Source organism: Mirounga leonina, unplaced genomic scaffold, assembly GCF_011800145.1.
Source record: "Mirounga leonina isolate KUSES-001 unplaced genomic scaffold, KU_Mleo_1.0 Mir_53, whole genome shotgun sequence".
Classification (NCBI taxonomy): domain Eukaryota; kingdom Metazoa; phylum Chordata; class Mammalia; order Carnivora; family Phocidae; genus Mirounga; species Mirounga leonina.
In genome coordinates this window covers 33,713,601-33,736,005 of record NW_023270807.1, presented here as the reverse complement: position 1 = coordinate 33,736,005, position 22,405 = coordinate 33,713,601, and the positions used below count along the sequence as shown (strand labels likewise).

At 39.8% G+C, this 22,405-nt stretch overlaps 1 protein-coding gene across 4 annotated transcripts in view; it reads right to left on the bottom strand.

The window, feature by feature from the left end:
- KCNQ5 (potassium voltage-gated channel subfamily Q member 5) overlaps positions 1–22,405 on the bottom strand; it is a 509,304-nt gene that overhangs the window by 58,047 nt on the left and 428,852 nt on the right. For 2 of the 4 annotated variants that reach the window (XM_034991524.1, XM_034991527.1), the window contains exons 8-11: positions 17,070–17,164; positions 12,904–12,930; positions 8,102–8,158; positions 3,993–4,213 (exon numbers count right to left, since the gene is read on the bottom strand). In XM_034991524.1, coding sequence (XP_034847415.1) covers positions 3,993–4,213; positions 8,102–8,158; positions 12,904–12,930; positions 17,070–17,164 — 400 coding nt within the window. The remainder of the gene's footprint in view (positions 1–3,992; positions 4,214–8,101; positions 8,159–12,903; positions 12,931–17,069; positions 17,165–22,405) is intronic. The other 2 variants (XM_034991525.1, XM_034991526.1) reach the window with 2 other exon arrangements.

Here is a 22,405-nt window from a genome sequence, read left to right as displayed (position 1 = left end):
AATACTATTGGTTGACCAATGGAAAACTTCTCTCTCTTATTATTGGATTTATAAACTAAAAATACAATTCATACCGTATCAGTCAAAAGAAATTTGCTACGCCAATACCACGGCAGTTCCTTATAGTTTACTTTCTTCCTTTTGCTGTTTGTTCATTTCTGGCTTCAACATCTGCCTATTACTTTCCACTTCTCCATATACACAAATGTAGAATATTGGAAGACAATTATGCCCCTTTTAAGTGTTACAGATGTGAATTTCACAAAAAATTATAGCAAAAAAGCCCAACATGCGATATTTAATGGCTTTTGTAAGAGTCATTAAATTATAAAAATAATACCGTCTGTAGTAAAGTGTATCAGATTTGGCAGGGATTATTAAAGCCTATGGATTAAGCCTAAATTTCCTTTGTTTTTCTATGATAGTATCTTTTAGTTACAGGCCCATTATTTTCCAAATGTAACTTAGTTATTAACTTAAAGGCCAATTAGACTTTTCATTATTCTTTCTGCTATTCATCCACTCTCTTTGAGCTGTTCATGGGCAATGAAATGCCTAAAATTATCTACAGAAAAGAGAGAAGTAGAAGAAAAGAGCCCCAGAAGTGAATGAGCAAATAGATCTGGAATAATTGGGAGCTGGCTGTGGGGTTATATATTATTTTCTATGGGTAGTAAGTGGTTTTTAGACATACTTAAAACCGGGAGAGGCAGTATAAATAAAAATGTATAATTGAAGTCTACATTTATCTGATAGCTATTTCAGTTGTTTTTTTCCCTATAAAAAGAAACTTCCATTTCCCCAAGCCCATCGTTGAGTTAAATCAGAGGTAAAGAATCTGGACTATTGGATAAAATGAGGAGTCAGGAGTCATGATCTTCTGCAGGTGGGCAGCCGACGGAGCCACCTCCGCAGAACAGCAAGCAGGCCTCCTGTCACTCGAGGAACTCAGAACCAATTGAGATGGGCATCAACCAGGGAAAAGCAATTCCTTTTGAACCAAACAGAACTTGATGAAATGGGGTAGAAAATGGATGGCAGGAGACCTTTCCAACCTGTTATGTGTTAAAGAATAGGATTTCTGTTTCTGTCTGACCTCCGAGACGTCTTTGCAGTAACTGAAATACTGTGATGGATAGTGCCGACGCTAGAAGTCTTTGAAAAATGCTCTCCCTCTGGCCAAACATACAGGTAGAATTCATTTTCCATATTCAAAATTCAGATCCTATTGATTTTTTTATTTAGATGTGCTCAGCCAGCCATAAGGACCTCACAGCACAAAGTCGAATATTTTTTGAAGGCCCTGTTGGAAGAGTATGGACCCACCGCGGGTCATGTGTACATTTCTAGCACAGTGTGAATCCAGGGTTAGGTCTGAAGATATGGGCACACCCTGGCTTGCCCAGGGATGGTATGATGTGTGTGAGCAGGAGCTCTGTTATGGGCCGAATTGTGTCCCACCAAAATTCATATGTTGAAGTCCTAACCCCGAGTACCTCGGAATGTGACTCTATTTGGAGATGGGGTCTTTAAAGATACATTAAGTTAAAATGAGCTCATTAGGGTGTGCTGTAATCCAATATCACTGCTGTCCTTATAAGAAGAAGCAATCTGGGGCACGTGGGTGGCTCAGTCAGTTAAGCGTCTGCCTTCTGCTCAGGTCATGATCCCAGGGTCCTGGGATCAAGTCCCGTGTCTGGCTCCCTGCTCAGCGGGGACTCTGTTTTTCCCTCTCTCTGTCTCTTCCCAGGCTTGTGCACACTCTCACTCTCTCTCTCAAATAAATAAATAAATAGATAAAATCTTTAAAAAAAAGAAGAAATCTGGACACAGCTGTGCATGGAGGGAAGATGAAGTGAAGACACAGGGAGAAGGTAACCATTAAGCCAAGGAGATTCTTGGACTTCTAGCCTCCAGAACTGTGAGAAAATAAATCTGTGTTGTTTACGCTACCCTGGCTGTGCTCCTTTGTTATGGCAACCCTAGAGCCTAATATGGCTCTATTTGCAGTACATTGAACTTCATTAGACAATCCATGTCTACACTCAATAGAGGCTGGTCCCCAGCACTGAGACAAGGTGGCCCTTCTACCTCTTGGCAGAGGGGTGTGTGTGGGGGGAATCAGCCTAAGGAGAGGGGTGTTAGACCAAGGGCCCCTAGAATCGGGGAAGGGGAGAGGGTATTGTGTGAAAAGAAGGTCCAATTTTTTAATAGAAAATCATCCTTTGTTTTCTTTTGCGAAAGCTTTACATGTTCATTGTAGAAATAATAGGAAATACAGACAAGTAAAATGAAGAAAGAAAGTGTAACTATGACCTCATCACTTGGAGGTAATTGTTCATACATTGCTATAAATATTTCCAGATTTTTTCCGATAAGTACATGAATTTACACACACACACACACACACAGACACACACAGCAAAAGGGAATAATGTGTTTTTTATGATCATCTTTTCATGTCAGTAATTTTTTATTTGGGTCACCGTTTCTAATGTCTGATATTATTTCATTATATTGATTATATCCTAGAAACGGAATTGGTGGGTGGGATGTGTCCAAGCTTAGGCATATGTCCTGGCTTTTGATATATGTTGCCAAATTGCCTTCCAGAAATGATGCATCCATTTATATTCAGAAAGTCTATTTTGAGCGCAACATAAAGCCCTGTCACGGGTAACTCTTGACTCAGCTGTTCAAGGGCTTTCAGCCAAATTCCTAGGGAGGAGAGTGTAGAAACCAGAGGACACTGAAAATCTGGGCAGTGACTCAGGACACTCAGAGGCTTGATGCGGGAGCATCCAGTGCTGGTGGAGGGGGCATTTCCTCCTTTAGCAGAGTGACAGGTGGAGGGAAGCTTGGCAGGATCAGCACGTCCCACCACCGAGACAGGAGCTGCAAGCTCCACCGGGAGGGGCCGCATCGGGTCAGCAGCTAGGCGTCTACTTGGAGAGCACGGCATCCACGAAGTTGTGGAGCATGAAGAGGTGTGAAGAGGGGACTCACGTTGCTCACTGAAGAGTGGGAGTAATATCCCTGGGGATCTCTGAATGAGCTGGGAGGAACCGTGGGCTGAGGTTCCAGGGACTTCACTGCAGGGAGCCTGAGGTCATGGAGATTATGACCCCTGGTTGTTAATTTTATCCCTCATGATTTCATAGCCTGGGAAAATACAGGTTATACTAGGGAATGAGAACAGAAGGGCCGATAGCCTTTGCAGTTTTTATGCATTCATAGAAGATGCTATTTGACTTTGGTTCTCTGCCCAGTAGAAGAGATCCCAGGGGGGGGGCATACTTAAAAAGAAAACCAAGCTAATCTTAAATGAAAAAGAAACTGTTTTATAAACATGAAAATTATGGGGCACTCAATAAAATGTGTTGGCAAGTAAACTTCTGACACATTGTATGATAAAGTAGGTTAGCTCCTCTTGGGAGAAGAACTTGAATTCTACTTATCATTAGATCAGAACTTCAACAGGAATCTCGCTAAGGAAGATAAGCGGTGGTCTCTGATTTACTGGTGGATAGAGCATAGTAGAAAAGGGAATAGCACCTTCATTGTTGTCCAGAAAAGTATTGTCACCCTTCTTACTGCGTTTCAAGACATTCACAGAGCACCTGATCATCTTTGGGCCATGGACCTTTGCTGGTCAGACATAACCTATACGTGAGAAGGACAGTCACGTTGATCTTGATAGGGACTTTGCCTGAGAAATAATAATGTGTTGTAGATAAAAAGCGAAGAAGTAACATTTTGTTTGACTTCTCTGAAATGTAGATTTAGCTGCCAAAGTTGCTCCCAAAAGTAAACTTATGTTCTGTACATTTGCCCAAGGCAATGAATAAATTTCCAATAAAACAAACAAACAATTCCTTCCTTGGGGTTGTTTTCTTCTATCTTCAAGTGGTACCATGGAGAATTAATTACTTCATAATCTTGCTCACGATTGCCTATCCAATTAAACACAGTTATGGAAAAACAGGGCTTACCGTCTATCACTGGTTTTGGCTGAGAACTTTTGAGGCGCAGCGAGGGCCGGAAGCGGGTTCGGTCGTTGAAGCTCCAGCTCTTCTGTACTTTGGTGGGGCTGCCCTCGGCGGTGATGTCGGTGCTCGGGGACCTCCTGTCACCTACTGAGGCTTGTCTGCTCTTAATACTCTGGCCCCTGGGGCTAGCCATGCGTACTCGTTCCTTAAAACTTAGCTTCTGACTGTGGACAACAGAGGCATGATTATTCCATTTCAAGCAATTTCTTCCACTCCACTTGGGTCAATACTGAGATGAAACTGTATATTATATTTCAACAGACAAACGTTTTCAGCAAGTAGGAGCATAGCAATGTATTCTTCCCTTATTGAAAACTGGAGCTTTATTTAATCTGTTTGCATTCGTTTGAACTCAACCTCACTGTACAGGTAGGCACACCCTTCCTGGATTCATCACAGAAAGGACTGACGTTGGGTACGGTAGTTTGTACACAATTACACTGGAAATAACCAAGAACTGGTTCGGTGTTTGCTTTAGAAATAGATTTTAGCTTTCACCTCAACTTTTGAGATTTAAAGAAAGTAATTTTTTTTTATTTGGGAGCATATCTCTTTGTAATTTCTAAGCATTTCTACAGGGATGACAGTTACATATACATATATATCTACATTCTGCATGCATTTCATATTCCAGGCAAAGATTATGATATCCATAAATTCATGCAATCTCATAGCAGTTGGTAGTACTGCATACATAATACTAAACATACAACATTTAACACCCATTTTTTTTATGCTTGCATTCATTCTTGTGAGACAAAAACCACACAATGTAGAACAGCCCCAGCATATAATGAATGTGATGACTGATTAACGGAATGAGATGGTATGTTCACTAACACAATTTCCTGCTATCAAACAGGTTATTGATTTGCTGTGGCAGCTACTGGTAAATTATATTTGTTTAGACATTCAGTTCTCAGATGCCAGCGAGGACTGAAATGCTGTGGGTTGATAAAGGAAGCATCAGCAACAACAACAAAACCCGAAGTGTATCTCCATGCTTTCCTAATCAAAAGATGTGGTGTGATGTGGTGGGAAGGGCAGGTTGGAATCAAAGAGACTTGGGGTTTGGAGTCCTCATCTCGAACATAAAGACGAAAATAGCAACATAGCTAAGGGATTTTTGTGGGAACCAAGTGAACTGTAGGAGGTGCTCTGTCCCCATTTTGTTTGTGTTCTTGTTTCATTTATAAAGTGCTGTGTTATTCCTCAGGAAATGACACTGGTAGCCAGCGAGAGCCCCAGGACTCTTCAGGGTCTGCCGAAATGAAGGGTGAAGGGTCTGAGGGCAGTAAGTTGGAGCAGCTACTCTGAGAGGCTCAGACCCGCAGTCATGCTGCAGCCTTTCTGGGGCATGAAGGAGGCAGTGTTCTCATGGACACGGATTATCCGAGACGAAGTGGAGCCCTTGTTTTTTCCACTTACCGCAATGTCCACTGTCCCCAGCTGCAGCATGCCAACAGCAAATGTGTTTAGTGGTTATGTGTTTTGTAGCTAACAAGAAACAGTAACATTTATTTTTCCATGCCTAGTTGCTTAACAAATGATATTCTAAAAAGACACCACATTTTATGTGTTTACATGAAAACAAATCAAATAATGAACTATGGTGATCAGAAAGTCCTGGTAACAATAAACAAGTCGACCATGCAACTGACCGCTCCCCTCTGAAATGCAGATGGAGCTAAGTTCAGCATGACTAGCTGAAGGCACATGCAAAGAACAGGCTGGCAGTTTTGTGATGGGGTCAGGTGGGTTCAAGGGTTCTTTAAAACAATCCCGTCAGTCAAAGGCTTTCTCTGCACTTGACAAATGCATGATTAAATGGTAGATCACATCAAACAACAGCAACGATAACATATAAAACTGCATCTGTTTATGCTGAGGCTAGGTTCTCCATGTCATCCCAAACCTTCAAATCATTTAAACAGATCCTCAAAGGGATAGGACCCAAAATGTCTACTCTTCTCAAACTTTGTTGTTGTTTTTTTTTAAATAGTAAAAATTTCACATGTCTTTTCAGTTTTAGCACATCTGTTCCATCATTTAAATTTGTGATGATCGGGTTCAGGAACATATGCTCAACTCTGCACCTTTATTTAGATGAACGAATGGCTTAAATTTACATAGCGATCACTGCAAATGTTCTCACTGTACTTTATCTAGTTATTACCTTTTCTGGAACTCATAGATGCTAATTACTGCAGAAGGTTGAGTTTCGTTAATATCAAATTATTTTCTCAAACTTTAAAGATATATCTCTTTCTTATACCGACTAAATGAAGAAGAAACTGATGAAAACATCATAAAACCACTTAATATAAAATTTAGTTTTTCCCTTTTAAGAATTTCAATTACTGAAAAAGTAAAAAAAATCTGAAATAAGTATCAGCATCAAACCCTCCATGGCTAATTTACAATAATGAAATATTTAAAAACAATTGCTCCTGTGAAAATATTTTTAAAAAGTTGCCTCTATGAAACATTTTGATAGCATCTCTTTCATGGAAAGTGGAAATAATATTTTTCTCTGAATCTTAGTACTATTTAAAGCACTTAAAGTTGATATAAATGAGTTCTAGGTACCATGTCCCTTTTTGTCCTTCTTTTTTTTTTTAAAGATTTTATTTATTTATTTAACACACAGAGAGAGAGAGAGAGAGAGAGACAGCGAGAGAGGGAACACAAGCAGGGGGAGTGGAAGAGGGAGAAGCAGGCTTCCCATGAGCAGGGAGCCTGATGCGGGGCTTGATCCCAGGACTCCGGGATCATGACCTGAGCCGAAGGCAGACGCTTAACCAACTGAGCCGCCCAGGTGCCCCGCTTTTTGTCCTTCTTAACTGCATGAATATTTGCCAATGTCTAATATTAAAAGAATTACCAAAATCATTTTAAAGCGAGTCCAACATATTACATATGAAATTAGAAAAAAAAAGATTAACGTTTTCAGTCTCTCTTTTGACATAATTGTATGAAATTTAAGAATAAAATCTTAACCCAGAACTTTTTAACCAGGCAAAATTTTGTTCTCCAAAGCAAAGACCTGTTCTTAAAAAAAGCTCACTTCTATTAGTTTTTCTACTTCTTTTCCCCTTTGGAAATCAACAGAGCATCTTGATTAGATGACTATTAAACTGATTAGATGGCTGATTACTGAAAACGCACATTGATTAAAAATATAGACTCTTCACTGGTCCATTCAAGTTTTCGTTATTTTCCTACTTTCTGGTCACATCTATAAACACGCTTTTTTTTTTTTTTTTTTAAAGTAGGTTCCATGCCCAACGTGGGGCTTGAACCCATGACCCTGAGATTGAGTCACATGTTCCGCCAGCCAGGAGCCCCTATAAATGTGACTTCTGAGGAAGATCTATGTAACAGTGTTTTTAGGAAGATTGTCAAAGATTATTCCTAGGAGACCAATAAGAAGGTCTTTCTCTGGAGAAAATAAGCCAAAGGACATTGTGGTCATTGATTGTGGCATCCATCAGCTGGGGACTCTAGGAGGGGGCGCCTGCACAACTATGGGGAACCGTGTAGGGAATTCTTCCCCCTCTAGGAACCAGATGTACAAATAACTCAAATGGCCCAGCATGCAGGCTACTACTGGATGTCCCCTGCCAGGGAACTGTGTGGCATTATTGTAACCCCACAGTAATCCTCTTGGACTTAGAATGCTGTAGTCCTTGTTATACTTAATTAGGGTTTTAGCCCTTCAGAGGATAAGCATTCTACAAATTCTCGCCTCGGGCACAGTACGGCGACTGAGCCGTGAACAATCCAGTGCGTGCAGCAGCTCAGCAGCTGTCCCACCACAAGGAGGCACCAGGGCTGTGCGGGACCCTGCGGATTTGGCCCTGGCGTAGAGTATCAAAGCAGGCAACAGGCAACAAGGAAAATTACAAGCGGGTTGAAAACCTCATTCAAGAAGTCCTTAGGAAGAGTGAGTCTCTGAGCAGGGCTCAGGTAGGATGGCGGTGGAACCTGGTCATGCACCTGAGGTTAGTTGGCATTCTCAAGTTTCATGTCATAGCCGGGATGCTGGGTACCTCTGCTTCCGTGAGGTGCACGTTCTGAAGAGCTTCTGCTTATTACTACAGAACTTACTAGGAGTGAGGGAAATAGAGCAGCACATTACTAAGCATTTCACCACCACGAAAGTGCTTAGGGATTTCTTTTTCTTTTTAGAACAACAAAGCCATTTGGCTTTATTGTTTTTCAGATATAATATACATACTATTTAAGCAGTAAGTACTGACTACGTAGTTTAATTGTGCTGCTTGGAATATAATCAGTGCTCTTAATGGTGAGGTTGAAACGACTGGATGTGAAACACGCATTACAAATGATGGTAGCCTGTGTGTTAGCATCGGATTCATATGAAAATAAGAACATAAATATTTTAAAATACAGCAACCCTTGTAATGAACAGCAATGCAACACAGTATAAACGAGGAACAAAATATTTCAGAACCTTAAATATTTATAGGAATCAATGAAGTTGATAACATTAATTGCTTTGAAATATTAAAAAAGGTTCTTGATTTGTATACAATACCTGCAGTTATAGTTAATATCAATAATTGTCAGGATACATGCTCCAAAAAGTCAGAAGAAAAGATTCTAGGTCACTAGCTTGTTAAAAAAAGAGTTTCTTGTTGTAAGTCTTTTGATATGTTTTTAAAAGACTAAATCCTTTCCCTCTATCAATAAATGCGAACAGAAGGAGAAACCATTTTCAAAAGATTGTTTTTGAAACAATCTAACATTTTGCCCATAAGGACACAAGTTGATTATGCTAGGGGGGAAAAAAAAAGTCTAGCCTTACTTAGTTTAACAACACATGCAGATCATTCATTGCACACAGAAGAAAGAAAATGTAAACAATGGAAAACAAACGCCCAAGAAATACAAGAATGCACAGTCTTTTTCTAGCATTCTCTCCTAAGAAACACACATCTCAGAACCTAATAAAGCCAACCACGTAGGAGCAATTTGGACAAAGCACTCAGTGGATCACAGCAGAAGATGATAACGTAATAAAAGAATATCATTTATGCTTTAACTTTGAAGACATGCATCTTTGTAACAGTCTCACAAGAACCTGTTAAAGCAACTTTAGATAGTCTAATAAGAAGTCTGACAGGGCTCTATTTAAAGCCTATAGACTGTGATCAAGGCAGCTTAACTATGAAGCACGCACATAGCCAACAATTGTTGATTAAGGAGACAGGGTAGGCAGAAGTAGCAAGATTTATAGATAATTCCCAAACTTCTGTTGGCATGACCTATTCTAGTAGCAATAAAAACCTAATAGGAAGAAGAGCCTTTTTGTGGCAGGGTGTACCAGATGGTCAACTGACCCCCTTATCAAGGAGGAAGGGAGGAGGACATAAAATCTCAAGGTGAGAATCCTGGCTTAATTTGGTTAGATGGGTTTATAGGTAAATTCTATTTTCTGAAAGTGACAATTAGTACCAAAACAGAGAAAAACTATCCAGTTTAAAAAAATGAGTTAGAAAAATTACTTAATGGGATGATTAATTATAATAAAATCAATAAACATATTCACCACATATGGGATTAGAACTGTTTTAATGGGAAGACAGAGGAAAACAAATGAATCTTTAAATGGTGCTAAAGAAGTTGCATTTGTGGTCTAAGTAGAGGAAAAACAGAGCAGGCTCAATTGAGACTAATAGTAATTTGTACCTGACCCCGTACCAAAGACATTATTTTAATGTCTCAAAGAGACACTATTTCAACTGTTGCTCGGTTGAGAGCCTCTTGAGACTGATGGTTTGTATATTTAAAGAAAAATTTTGGACCTGTTGCAAACAATGCAAAAGCATCACAGAACTGGATGTCTTTCCCTAGCCCAAATTTGTTTAAACATACCCTAACCTCAGTGTAGAAAGACAAAAATCTCTCTAACCAGAATATTCCAAAGCAGGGAACCTCATTAGCTATGGGGGTATACGAATGTGTGTGATGTTTCACTACATTCTGCAGCGAGCAAAGCCTCTCCGTGTCTGGCCCGGTCATTCAGAGGGAGACCGGGTCAGATGCACCAAGAGAGAGTTACTGGCTACTGTACTAAACCCAGCCATGCTTGAATTACTCCCAGTTCTTAACACAATGAAAAACCAGGAGGAAAGATTTAGGAGACTTCAGGCTCTGAGATACCTGGAAGATCACAGAGTTGGCTGAAGTTTCTCTCTTCTGCTTATCTGAATCACCATCAGTAACCCAATGGCCCCAAACACAGTAAAGGGCTTTGCATTTGGCTGGTGTTAATCAATCCATTTGAAATTGGGTCAAGGATTATTCAGCAATAGTCTGGAGCCAAATCTGCTCTCTTCTAAGAAACCATACGCATTATAAATGCATTTTCCTTTGTGCACATTTTGCTTGAGTAAGGGCAAATTTGTTTTTCTTAAGATGGTACTGTTGCTATTGTTAATACAATAGTCTTTTTGCATTCATTCTGCAGTATTATAAATTCCATTGCCCATGGAACACAACAAAGTGAAAGCTAAAGTGATGTTTTAAAATGGGAGCTTCAGCTTGTTTCCTTCAGATTATTGAAATGTTTTTACTTTTTCATTGTCTCTCTCTTTGTATATTTCCTCTTTCCCATTTTTGTTGGTGTTTTCTCTTTCTACATGAACTACTGGAGGTCAGGGACATTTTATTACTCTAAGAATTGTTTATTGAGCACATTCTCTGTCATAGCTTTGCACAGGGTGATGCGATACATAATCGGGGGACAGAAGACCTAAGTGTATGAAGTATGAAACATCAAGTAAGGCATGTATACTAAATAAATGGTAATATAGGACATGTTTCATGGTGGTTTTGCCAAATGTCCAGTGACCATAGAGAAGTAAGAAATCTGTGTGTAACATACCTCGGTGTTTCTGTATATGTTCAAAACTACAGGTGAGTCATTTTTGACACCCTTCTTCACAAGCATGTAGAATAAATTTTGATATTTTAGGTACATGTGAACATCATGAAGTTAAAAAAAAATTGGTCAGTAGTCTTTTTGAATCGTGACAGCTGATTGGGAGGTTCATTTCTGGAGTGAAGAATAAAAAAGCTCCATAGTTACACTTTAATTTTGTCTTTGCTTCCTGCCTTGGTAACATTTGGAAAAAGTGAGCCCTTACTCAGGACTGCCATACCACGTCACACTTTTGTGAGCACCTCCACATGATTCACAGACTTCCCCTCTAGGTGTCAATAGGTCTGGTTTGGAGGATGAAACCAAGACAGGTGACCTATGGAGTTTGTGCCAAAGATAGTCTCTGCCTTTAGGGTTTGGAGACAGATTACCCTTTGACATAATTTGTAAATGGATAGCTCCTGAAACAAGGAGAGCTTTTCAAATATCACCAAATAGACTAAATGGCTTATAATGGCTATGATTTATTTTGTGTAACTCTTTTCAAGTAAAATTGCCACAACAGAAGGACGGTGGGGTTTGCTGGGAGTCTAGACAAAAGAGGACTAAATGGTCAGAATTGGTGAGACTGCCTGTTCTAGAGTCTATGCCAAGAATGTTCTGAGTCTAATCACCAGAACCTCTCTTTGGGCAGAAATATCTCTAAAGTAGAGAAGACCAAATCTTCAGGCTACTAAAACTTTCTGGAAATATCACCCAGGAATATCTAATGACCTTGGCCCTAACTCTTTGACTACCAAGTAAGAGAAGAGTCTTTAATGCCATCCCTGTGTAGGCTTACCTTCCTCAAAGGAGTGTTGTGCATCCTGCCACATCTATCTCTCATCATGGATGCATTTGTGTTCTGGCTCGTGAATCTTTTTAAGTGTTGATATAATGCAGAAACGGATGACCCAGAACCTCATCATCCCAAGTGAACTTTCAAAACTAGTTTCAGTACTATATAAGTATATTATAATTAGTGTCATTAGTATGACAGTACAGAACTTAAGGAACAATCCCTGGGCTCCCATTGGTCCCCACCCAGGGGCCAACTCTGCAGGTGGAATGCCTGTTGTTTCTTCATTACTGAAACAAGTAGCAATGCTAGGACAACAATTTTTCTTCTTCCCTTCCAGGCACCTGGGATTCTCCTGCTGGTTCTGCCTCTCTACTCCTCACTCCAATGGTGTTGAGATCCACCTGGCTCTGTCCTTCGGGGCTTTGCTCCCAAATCCAGACTCTTTCTGGCACTCACTAACACAGAATAAAATGTTCTCTTTCACCTCCCATTCCTCCTAGGTCTAACTCTCTGCTCTTTAATCTGATAAAGCATTTCCTTGAAAGGCATAAAAGAATGGCCATAAATTATTTGGTGAAGTTTCTTCTTCCTGAAGAATGGGGCGGTGGTGGCGGGGGGAGGCTCTTCTTCTGAATCATGTTACTCAAGTAAACCAATGCTTAATGAGCTGGAGATGTCACAGAGGGATTGTTTTTACCTTCTGTACACAGTGTTCCTTTTGCCCAAAAAAACCATTTTCTTACTCTAAAAGGACCCTGATGAAGGGGAATATATCTTACATTGCTTCCCAGAATTTGAATACTTCGGTAAGACTTCCATCTGAGAAAATGGTACCAAGGAATAACCAAAGGCCATAATTATTATTTTTCCCCAAGGATGTTCCATGCCCTGCCGATTATAAAAAGCAGTGAGTTAGGGAGACACTGATGCTTCCAAGGGGGAAAAAAATCAATGAAGCAGCAACCTTTGCAGGCAATCTTGTGAAAGGTCACTTTTAATCATCTTGTATTTCTTGATCAATTTTACTCACATGAGATACATTTCAAATATCGGTTAGGTATCAGATTTATAAACAAACATGGAGCAGAAGAGAAATCACAAACCTGCTGGATGTTTCCCCTTGTTCTTTCCTTCAGGTGCGTGCAGGCAGAAGAGAAATGATGACAAACTGGTGAATACATTTATAGCACTTGATAATGGAGGATGGGGAATAAAGTACCCTAAGTAATTCTTTTTAAGTAAGATCCACAGAAGCAGTATTCCTTGTAAGAACTGTACCCAACTTTTCAACATATATTCTTTGTGGCACGACCTGAACTGGCATGTTTACTTAGCAAGACCAACAGTGCCCACATGTAACCTAAAACTGTAGACTCCACGTTAGCTAAAGTTATCCATGGTTAAGAAAGTAGTTCTGATCTAACTGGCATCAACAAGGACTCTTAGAATGGTGCTGGTTACACTGTAGCTTCAATCACTTGTTGAGAAAGATTTTGTTTTCATACTGTATACAGTACGAATTCTCTTGAAGTAAATTAGGTGCATGGGAAATTGATCACAACCGTCCTGGACTAGTGTTGGATGGTATTTTTAACAACCCATTTTAGCGAATTCAGGTCTGTGCAACATGGTGTGGGGTCCCTACTCTTTACAAATGACTGTGTGTCCTTGGGCAAGCACCTCACTTTCTTGTAGGTCTTGATTTTCTTATGAAAAAATTGAAGGCACTGGATTAGAGAATGTCTACATTCTGACTTTTTACATTATCACACGGCATCCTTGGAGCTTGACAATTCCCCACAGCTTCATAAAATATCAGACTCACTCCCTAAAAGAGCACATTTACCTGTGTCATACACTTTGCCCAGCCTTCATTTTCTCTGAGAAGAAAATCAAGAAAAATATGTTCCCTCTGTAAATCCTTCTGTTATTAAAACAAAACTTTGAAATAGCAACTGCTAAGACCTCGAAAGCCTATGTGAGACCAGCCAGACCAGAAAGGAGTCAGAAACTGTGGGATATATGCCCGGCAGGACTGAGCGGGTATGGCTTGCCCTCTCACCCTACCCTGTCTCCCCTGCACACCTGTCACACCTCTCTTCCATCCTACTCCCTGGAATGAGGTTGAGGAGTCAAAGCATCTCACTGTATCTCTAAAACTCCTGGGAACAAGAGCATGAGTTCATGTTTTTTAATGACAGCGATATCATTGATGATGATGCTATTGATAATATGATCTCTTCCCTGACCACCTCTTTAAAATTGTAATCCCTAATGTCCCACAAATTCCTTCCCTACTTTATACTCTTCTCCTTAGCACTACTCTGTTACATATTTTATTTATTCATTTATTTTCTCTTCCCAATGTCTCTTGAATATACATTCCCCAAAGCCTGAGATTCTAAACTATTTGTTTTTTTTTTCTTTCACTACTACACTTCTAATGCCTGGAAATTGCAAAATAATAGGTGCTGAATGAATAGTTATTTAACGAATGCACAAATGAATGAATGAATCATCTCTTCAGACGTTCTTAAACTCTGAATGTTACAGGAAATACACTATATAAATAAAAAGAAGTTTCGGTCTGTTTCTTATTACATCACTCTGCACTCAGTAAGCCAGTTAATTATAAATGAAAAAATATCCCCCTTAGTCATTGTAAATTATTCTCTTCACAGATCTACAAACTTGATTAAAGCAGGTTTGCTTTCTAAAGCAAAGGTTCTGAACTTGGCTTCAGGGAGTCTGTGAATACACTAAAATTGTAGGCAAAATTCTGATTTTTTTTTGCATTGAATATTTTTTTTTGGTGGGAAAGAGTCCATAATTATTATCATGTTCTCCATGGTTTAACAAAAATAACAACAATAATAAAGATTAAGAACCACACAATTTGGAACAATAACATGTCGCTGGAGGGAGAGATGTTAGGATATTCAGGTTCCCTGAACTTTGCCAGGGACGGCTGTGTCATTCAGGACAAGTACCTGTTATTCAGTAAATGGGGCCGAGACTCAGAGGTAAATGAGGGGTACAGGGAAAGGACAACCAGAGTGGAACAGCATGGATATAGGTGTTTGCATAAATTCTCCTCTCCCTTCCCTCCCCTCCCCCCATTTAAAATGGAAAATTTCAGAGGAAGAAAGAGAAATTATGTAAAATCATAGTTTATGCACTGGGAGAATTTGACTTATTATTCAATAATTTTTTTCCAGGCTTCAGAATGACTTTAATCCAAAAACTTCGGGAAGTGGAAAGCCAAATTAACACATGATAATAGATCACTCTCTTCTGTCACTTGAGAACCTTCTTTTGTTTCTTCTACTAGTCTTCCTCTTACATATATACCTAGAAACCTTCCGGAGTACAAGAAACGCAATTTCTATACAATTCCCATTTCTGACTTAATACCTCTAAGGAATAGATGTTTCGTTTTTATTACCACAACTTTGAAAGAGTCTCGTCCTCAATAAAGCAAAGTCAACTCAATTTTAAGATTTACATGAAAAGAGACTTCTCATGCATGCATTCATTCGACAGCGCATCCGTGCTTCTTTCCTTGCTAAGGTTCCATCCCTTCTGAAGACCTGGGGTTCTAGGAATATCTCTATCACAGGTTTTGATCCCAGCTTTTAGGAGACATGTCTTATCAGAGCTGAGAAGTTATCTTGCTCACCTCTCGTCCTTCACTTTGTGGATGGAGCCCGGGGAGGATCAGGGAAGCAACATAACAGACCCTGACAGTTAGTTACAGACGTACGGCTTCCTAACAGCGTGTGTTCTGAAGCAGCACAAACCTCCTCTGAGACTGAAATTCCAGGCAGTAAGTCATGAAGGGTTCCCCAGCTGATTGCTCTTCCACAGCAAGGAAGAAAGAGGTTTCTCTGATTGAATCACAGTACTTGGATGCCTTGAATCCCGTGAAGCCACTGGGATTAAGGTTTTGTTGGACTACGAAGGGGAACAGCAGGTGCTCTAAAGTACTAAGTAAATAAGCATTTTGGTAACTTTTGAACAACCTGAGGAACTGACTATTGCAATCAAGCTGGGTGACACACAGAAAGCCTTTCCCTTGGCTTATGTGCTTTGGTTGTTTCAACGAGGACTTCTTTAATGAAGATGGTGATTTTGATTAAGTATATTCGGATAGTTGAACTGGAGTCCAAGACTCCAGGACTAAGGATTTTTTTTAAATTAAAGATCATTGTGGTAACCATCAGGGCTGTTCATGTTCTGGTTCTCTTCTCTTTCCAGGCACATGGGAGGACTGCACTTTCCCATCCCCTTTGAGTTGAGGCCTGGCCAGGTGATTTGTTTGGGCCAATGAAATGTGGATAGAAGCCATATTACTTTCCAATTTTGAATGCTAATTTCAAATTTTAATCTGATTGGTCCCATTGCTTCACTGTATGCAGTAATCCTATTAGGACTCCAGCTCTTCTTTTGCTACTGACACTAGCTTGATCAGCAAGTGAAAGCTCCAGGACCATCCTTTAAGACGATCCAGATGAGAAATGACTTTGAGGGACTTTATGCAAAGATACATTGCTCTCAAAGTGCTCCCTGCTTGGGGTCAGGTGATGGACCGAGTTTAAACCATCATTGTTTTTCAAGAACCATGGTGGTTACTTTTAGAATTTCAGTGGGCTTTATGAAATGATTTATTAGAAAATAAGCATGAAATAGTAGCAATAAATCTCTATGCAAGTTTGAATTCCTTTAATCTTTAAGCTTAGTCTGTGAATGGTGAGGAACGATACTGAGTCCATTTAGTTTTGTGCCTGAGTTGCTACTGAACAGGTTTGAATCTCTCGAAGGGCAACAGAGAATAAGACAAGCCAAATACCAACACCTGTGTGTGTGTGTGTGTGTGTGTGTGTGTGGTTTGCGCTGGGACCGTGAGGGGGCTTGACGGGAGCACCAGCTGTCACAGTGATGCCTACTTGGTAGGGCTGCAGGGGTGTGTGTGTGTGTGTGTGTGTGTGTGTGTGTGTGTGTGGTTTGCTTCGGGACCGTGAGGAGGCTTGACGGGAGCACCAGCTGTCACAGTGATGCCTACTTGGGAGGGCTGCAGGGGTGTGTGTGCATGTGTGGTTTGTGTTGGGACCGTGAGGAGGCTTGACGGGAGCACCAGCTGTCACAGTGATGCCTACTTGGGAGGGCTGCAGGTGTGTGTGTGCATGTGTGGTGTGTGTGTGCATGTGTGGTTTGTGTTGGGACCGTGAGGAGGCTTGACGGGAGCACCAGCTGTCACAGTGATACCTACTTGGTAGGGCTGCAGGTGTGCAAGGCCTTCAAGTGTGGCTTCCAGGTTGCAATGGAAACGGATTTCTCATCAGCTGCGTAACTACGCCAAACGCACTGCAGGTGGCATATGTGGGGACATAAAAAAGAAAAACAAAAGAGAGGAGAAAATAGGATAAAATGAAAAGGGAGATTATTAAGTTAATATATATTAAGAATCTTTTCCTTGTTGTCCTTGGCCCCGATTCAGTGCCCAGAGGGTGAAGAAGGCGACTTTGGCATTTTCAGCCTGCTGTTAAGCACATTCTGCCACATCAGTGGAATTGGTTTTCAAAACAACTCACACCGGACAATAAAAGTAGCAAAAAGTATAACATAAAGCAATCTGTGAATTGGCTAGGAAAAGAGAGGACATTATCCGAGGTAAACTATCTGAGCAAGAGCATGCATTCCGGGAACCCACTGCACATCTGTAGTCACTATTTGATAAGATAGTGGCAAAGGACTACTGACAACCCACAATGCAACTAGTAAACTAACAGTAAACCAGCTAGTAAACTAACGAAAGGGTCATTAACGAACGTGAATTAGTGTAATTCCCTGACATTGGACTGTGTAATACCACTAATGCTAAAAATGGGGACAGTGATAACAAAAAGCAGGGCTAAAACAAGACAGGGAAAATGTACTCTCTAGGAGTATAATTGGAAAGTTAAAAATTTAATGTCATGGTCTAAGAATATGTTAGGGCTTTTTGATATAAAACATAAACTCTCTCTACTTTATATAATTACAACTGACATATATAATATAATGTATCTTCACGTAGTCCTTACACTGGAAGGGTGGATTCAGACTCTTATTTTGTAGAAGAGAAAAATAAAGGCTCAGATAAATTAAGGGGTTTACACAAGGTTGGTAGAGTTGAGACATTATCTCAGACTGCCTGGTTCTTGGTCTTAGAATCCCTCTGTTGTCCTTTGCTTACTACCTGATGGCTATTGCTGGAAAAGCTTCCCTCCAAACTGTCCATCTGAGAGATTGCCCGAACTTACTTTCTATATAGATGTTAGTGAATTTTTTTCCTTTGTAATAAGTCTGCAAACATTTCTAATGACCAAGTGTTTACTCCAATATCCCGAGAGAAAATTTTTTTACTATAATTAATAAATCAAAGCATTCTACTTTATGTGGCAGATTCATTTAAACGGGTCATTCATGATTTTGAAACTTACAATGAAAAAAACAGTGATCTAATAATAGGCCTTTTCTTGAGAATATCATTAAATAAAAACGCCCTGAACAAAAAGAGTTAAAAGTTGACCCAACAACTTTGGGAAACTGTTTGGCAGTATCTATTAAAGCTGAATATATATACATACCCTATGATACTGCTACACATTCCTACATACATACTCAATAGACGTGTTTATATATATTCATCAAAAGATATGGAGTATCATGTTCAAAACTGTAGTGCTCTTAATAAACTGAAGCTGGAAATGCTCAAAAACCTACCAACAGAAGAACAAATAGGTAAGGTGTGGTACATTAACATAGTGGAATAGTCCACAGTAATAGCACACTAGAACTATGCTCAGTGATGGATGAACTTTATATGAATCACGTTGAGTGAAAGAGATGAGACACAAAAGAGGACATGCTGTGTGATTCCATTTTATTTATGCTGTTTGAAGACAGCACAGTGGTTACCCTTGGGGGACAGTGATTGAGAAAGGATACATAGAGGGTACTGGTCATGTTCTGTTTCTTTATCTGGGTGCTGGTTACACAGGAGTGCTCAGTTCTCTTTGGGTATGTGCTCTATTCTGTATGCATATTACACTTCAGTAAAATGTTCAAGAAGTGATATAAAAAACTAGGAAAATATATAGTAAGACCTGAGGGTATTTAAAAAAAATATTATTAAGGAAGGTTTAAATAATTGAAGCAGGGTTCCTTGCCTGGACCTTTGCTTACATGGCCCATTGTTGATTTATCCTACAATCTGTGAAAACTTATGCTGAGCATCTTGGCATCCTAAAGAGAGTAAAACAATTATCACATCATCTTGAAATGTTAGTTTTTGCAAATAATGTTTAAACGCAGTTTATAGAATGACCTAGAGTAATCAATGAAAACACACGGGTTTCTATTTATTTATTTATTTATTTATTTATGACAGAGAGAATGAGAGACAGAGAGCACGAGAGGGAGGAGGGGCAGAGGGAGAAGCAGACTCCCCGCCGAGCAGGGAGCCCGATGCGGGACTCGATCCCGCGGCTCCAGGATCATGACCTGAGCCGAAGGCAGTCGCTTAACCAACTGAGCCACCCAGGCGCCCCTATTATAACCACTTTTAAAGAGGGGAACTAGCGGATGGCAATCGAATGAAATGATTTGTTTAAGATCAGTGAGAGCCACTGTTACAATTCCAGTTTATTCCCTTTTCAGGTATTCAAATCCTAGGATATTGTTATCTCCATAATTTCCCTAATTTTCTATACTTTGTATGTTAACTTTGCATCTTAAAACTTTTTTTTTAAAGATTTTATTTATTTATATGAGAGAGAGAGAGAATGAGAGACAGAGAGCATGAGAGGGAGGAGGGTCAGAGGGAGAAGCAGACTCCCCGCCGAGCAGGGAGCCGGACTCGGGACTCGATCCCGGGACTCCAGAATCACGACCCGAGCCGAAGGCAGTCACCCAACCGACTGAGCCACCCAGGCGCCCAAAACACATGGGTTTCTTATTGTAGTTTCTTATATAGTGAGGCCCGGGGAACCTCCAATGCTCTCACAGCACAGATGGGTACTTTAATTAAACAATTTTCACAGAAGGCGTCATATAGATGTGAACTCAGATGCTTTGAAAGCAAGACCTGTGTAGAACTAGAAGCACCCAGCAAGCCTGTGCATTATTAGATACCAGTGAAAAAAATCCCAAACCACACAACAAAGAATGGGACCAAGACATTACCTGCCCATGTTACAAAGAACTAGGGATGAACGAGGCCTCTTTTAGAAAATTGAAGATTTTCTTAAAAATGAGACCTGATTTCTTGCTCTTTTTCTATTAAGTTGATCTCAGGAGCTAAGCTCTTATGCCCTTCATTACTCTCCTCCTAAAAATGTCTTGGAAATGGGAGATACAGTAGGAGCAGTGGCATCTGAATTGGAGCGGATATTAGTTAACAGTAAAGATGGAAATAGAAAGTGTAACTTCATTAGTCTTACAATCTTAACAACTTTGTCCCATCCTTAGCTTGCTCACTCAACTAACTGCTTCAAGTACCTGAACCTCAAGGCCACGACCATATGATCAAGTAGCTGATCTTCCTACATTTAAAGCCAAAATCACATTGTGGTTGGCAAGAGAAAAATAATGCCCCAGAGGGATTTAATTGACATAGCAAACGTACTCCAAAGGATAGGGCACCAAGAAACAAAATGAAAGCCAAATTTACTATTTATCAGGTGACCCTGGTGCTCTAGGCAGCCAAACAAATTCAAACTTTGGTCTATAATTATAAGTACGATACCAGTATAATTAAGTCTTTAAAGGGAGTATTTAGTTTGTATTGTCTAGAGTATTACAGCTACGGCACATTTGACCCTTTCTGGAAATTTTAGTTTCAGGTCACCTTCCAAAGTATAATTAACATGGAACTGATTATTTTCAAGGTACAGGATTTAAGAAGTTGGAGTACAAAAAGATTTAGGGTGAAAACCAGCAATCCCTTTCCCCACCTTGCTTCTCATTAATTTTTGTTCCTTAGAGGTAACCCCCCGTCACCTCTTACAGCTGTTGCTTCTATTTTTAAGAATTCTTATTTTTAAGGATTGTTCTCATACTTATGTTTCTTTTAAAGATTTTATTTATTTATTTGAGAGAGAGAGAGAATGAGAGACAGAGAGCATGAGAGGGAAGAGGGCAGAGGGAGAAGCAGACCCCCTGCTGAGCAGGGAGCCTGATGTGGGACTCGATCCTGGGACTCCAGGATCATGACCTGAGCCGAAGGCAGTTGCTTAACCAACTGAGCCACCCAGGCGCCCTCTCATACTTATGTTTCTTGATATTTCAATTTTAGGCATTACCAATTAGCTTCCAGCCATGAAAAGTAACGGCAGCTCACTCACACATCTTCTTTCTTTCCTTTTATCCAAACAACTTTTAGTTCAGTTGCTATTTACCATTTGCACTATTATGACCATGTAACTACTGTTCCTAATTCAGCAATGTGGTGTACCAGGACTACTTTTACTTCCCTATATATAGAGTTTTGTTTTGTCTTAGAGTAATTATTGCCCTATTTCAATTTCTCGGTTTGCTTTTGTGTACCTCTTGCAAATACATTTCCCAACTAACAGAACTCTAAAATTCTACTTGTCAAATACATCATGGAATCTGTCAGTTTCATTTTTTATTTCCTTGGAGATCTATTTCCTGGAGCTCTGCAGCCTCCTGCTTCCTCTGCTCTTGAGGGCTGCTTGAGCTTTTGTTCTGGGACTTCTCTTCCTATCATCCTGGGGATTCCCTTGGCTCTTTCTTGGGTGGGATCTCTTCTTTCCTGGATCCCGTGTCTCTTCTTGGTTTATCTTCTTGTTTTAGAAGAATAATTCTATCCAAGTAGCCTTTTTTTTTAAAATTCAGTTTTATTTAGGTATAACTGACATAAAACTGTAAGACAAGTGAAGTGTATATCATGGTGATTTGTTAGATGTATATATTACCCCCATATCTTAATTTTCTTCTTCTTCTTCTTGTCTTTATTTTCTCCTTCTTCTTCTTCTTCTTCTTTTCTTCTTCTTCATGTCTTTATTTTCTTCTTCTTTATCTTTCTCTTCTTCTTCATGTCTTTATTTTCTTCTTCATCTTTATTTTCTTCTTTTTTCTGTGAAAACAGCTAAGCTCTACTCTGTTAGCAGATTTCAATGATAGAATACAGTGTTATCAACTATAGTCCCTATGTTGTACATTAGATCCTCAGACCTTATTCATCTTATAGCTGAAAGTTTTTACCTTTTACTCTATTTACCCAACACTCCAGCTCCTGGCAACCACTTTTTACTCTGTTTCTAGGAGTTTGACTTTAAAAAAGTTTAGATGCCATATATAAGTGAGACCATGCAGTATTTGTCTCCTTCTGTCTGGCTATTTCACTTAGACTAATGCCTTCAAAGTCCATCCATGTTGTCACCAATTGAGGAATTTTCATGCTTCTCATGGTTGAAATAATGTTCCTTTGTATACATATACCACTATGGAAAACAGGACGGCAATTCCTCAAAAAATAAGAAGTAGAACTACCATTATGATCCAGCAACCCCACTTCTGGGCTTATAGTCAAAGGAAATG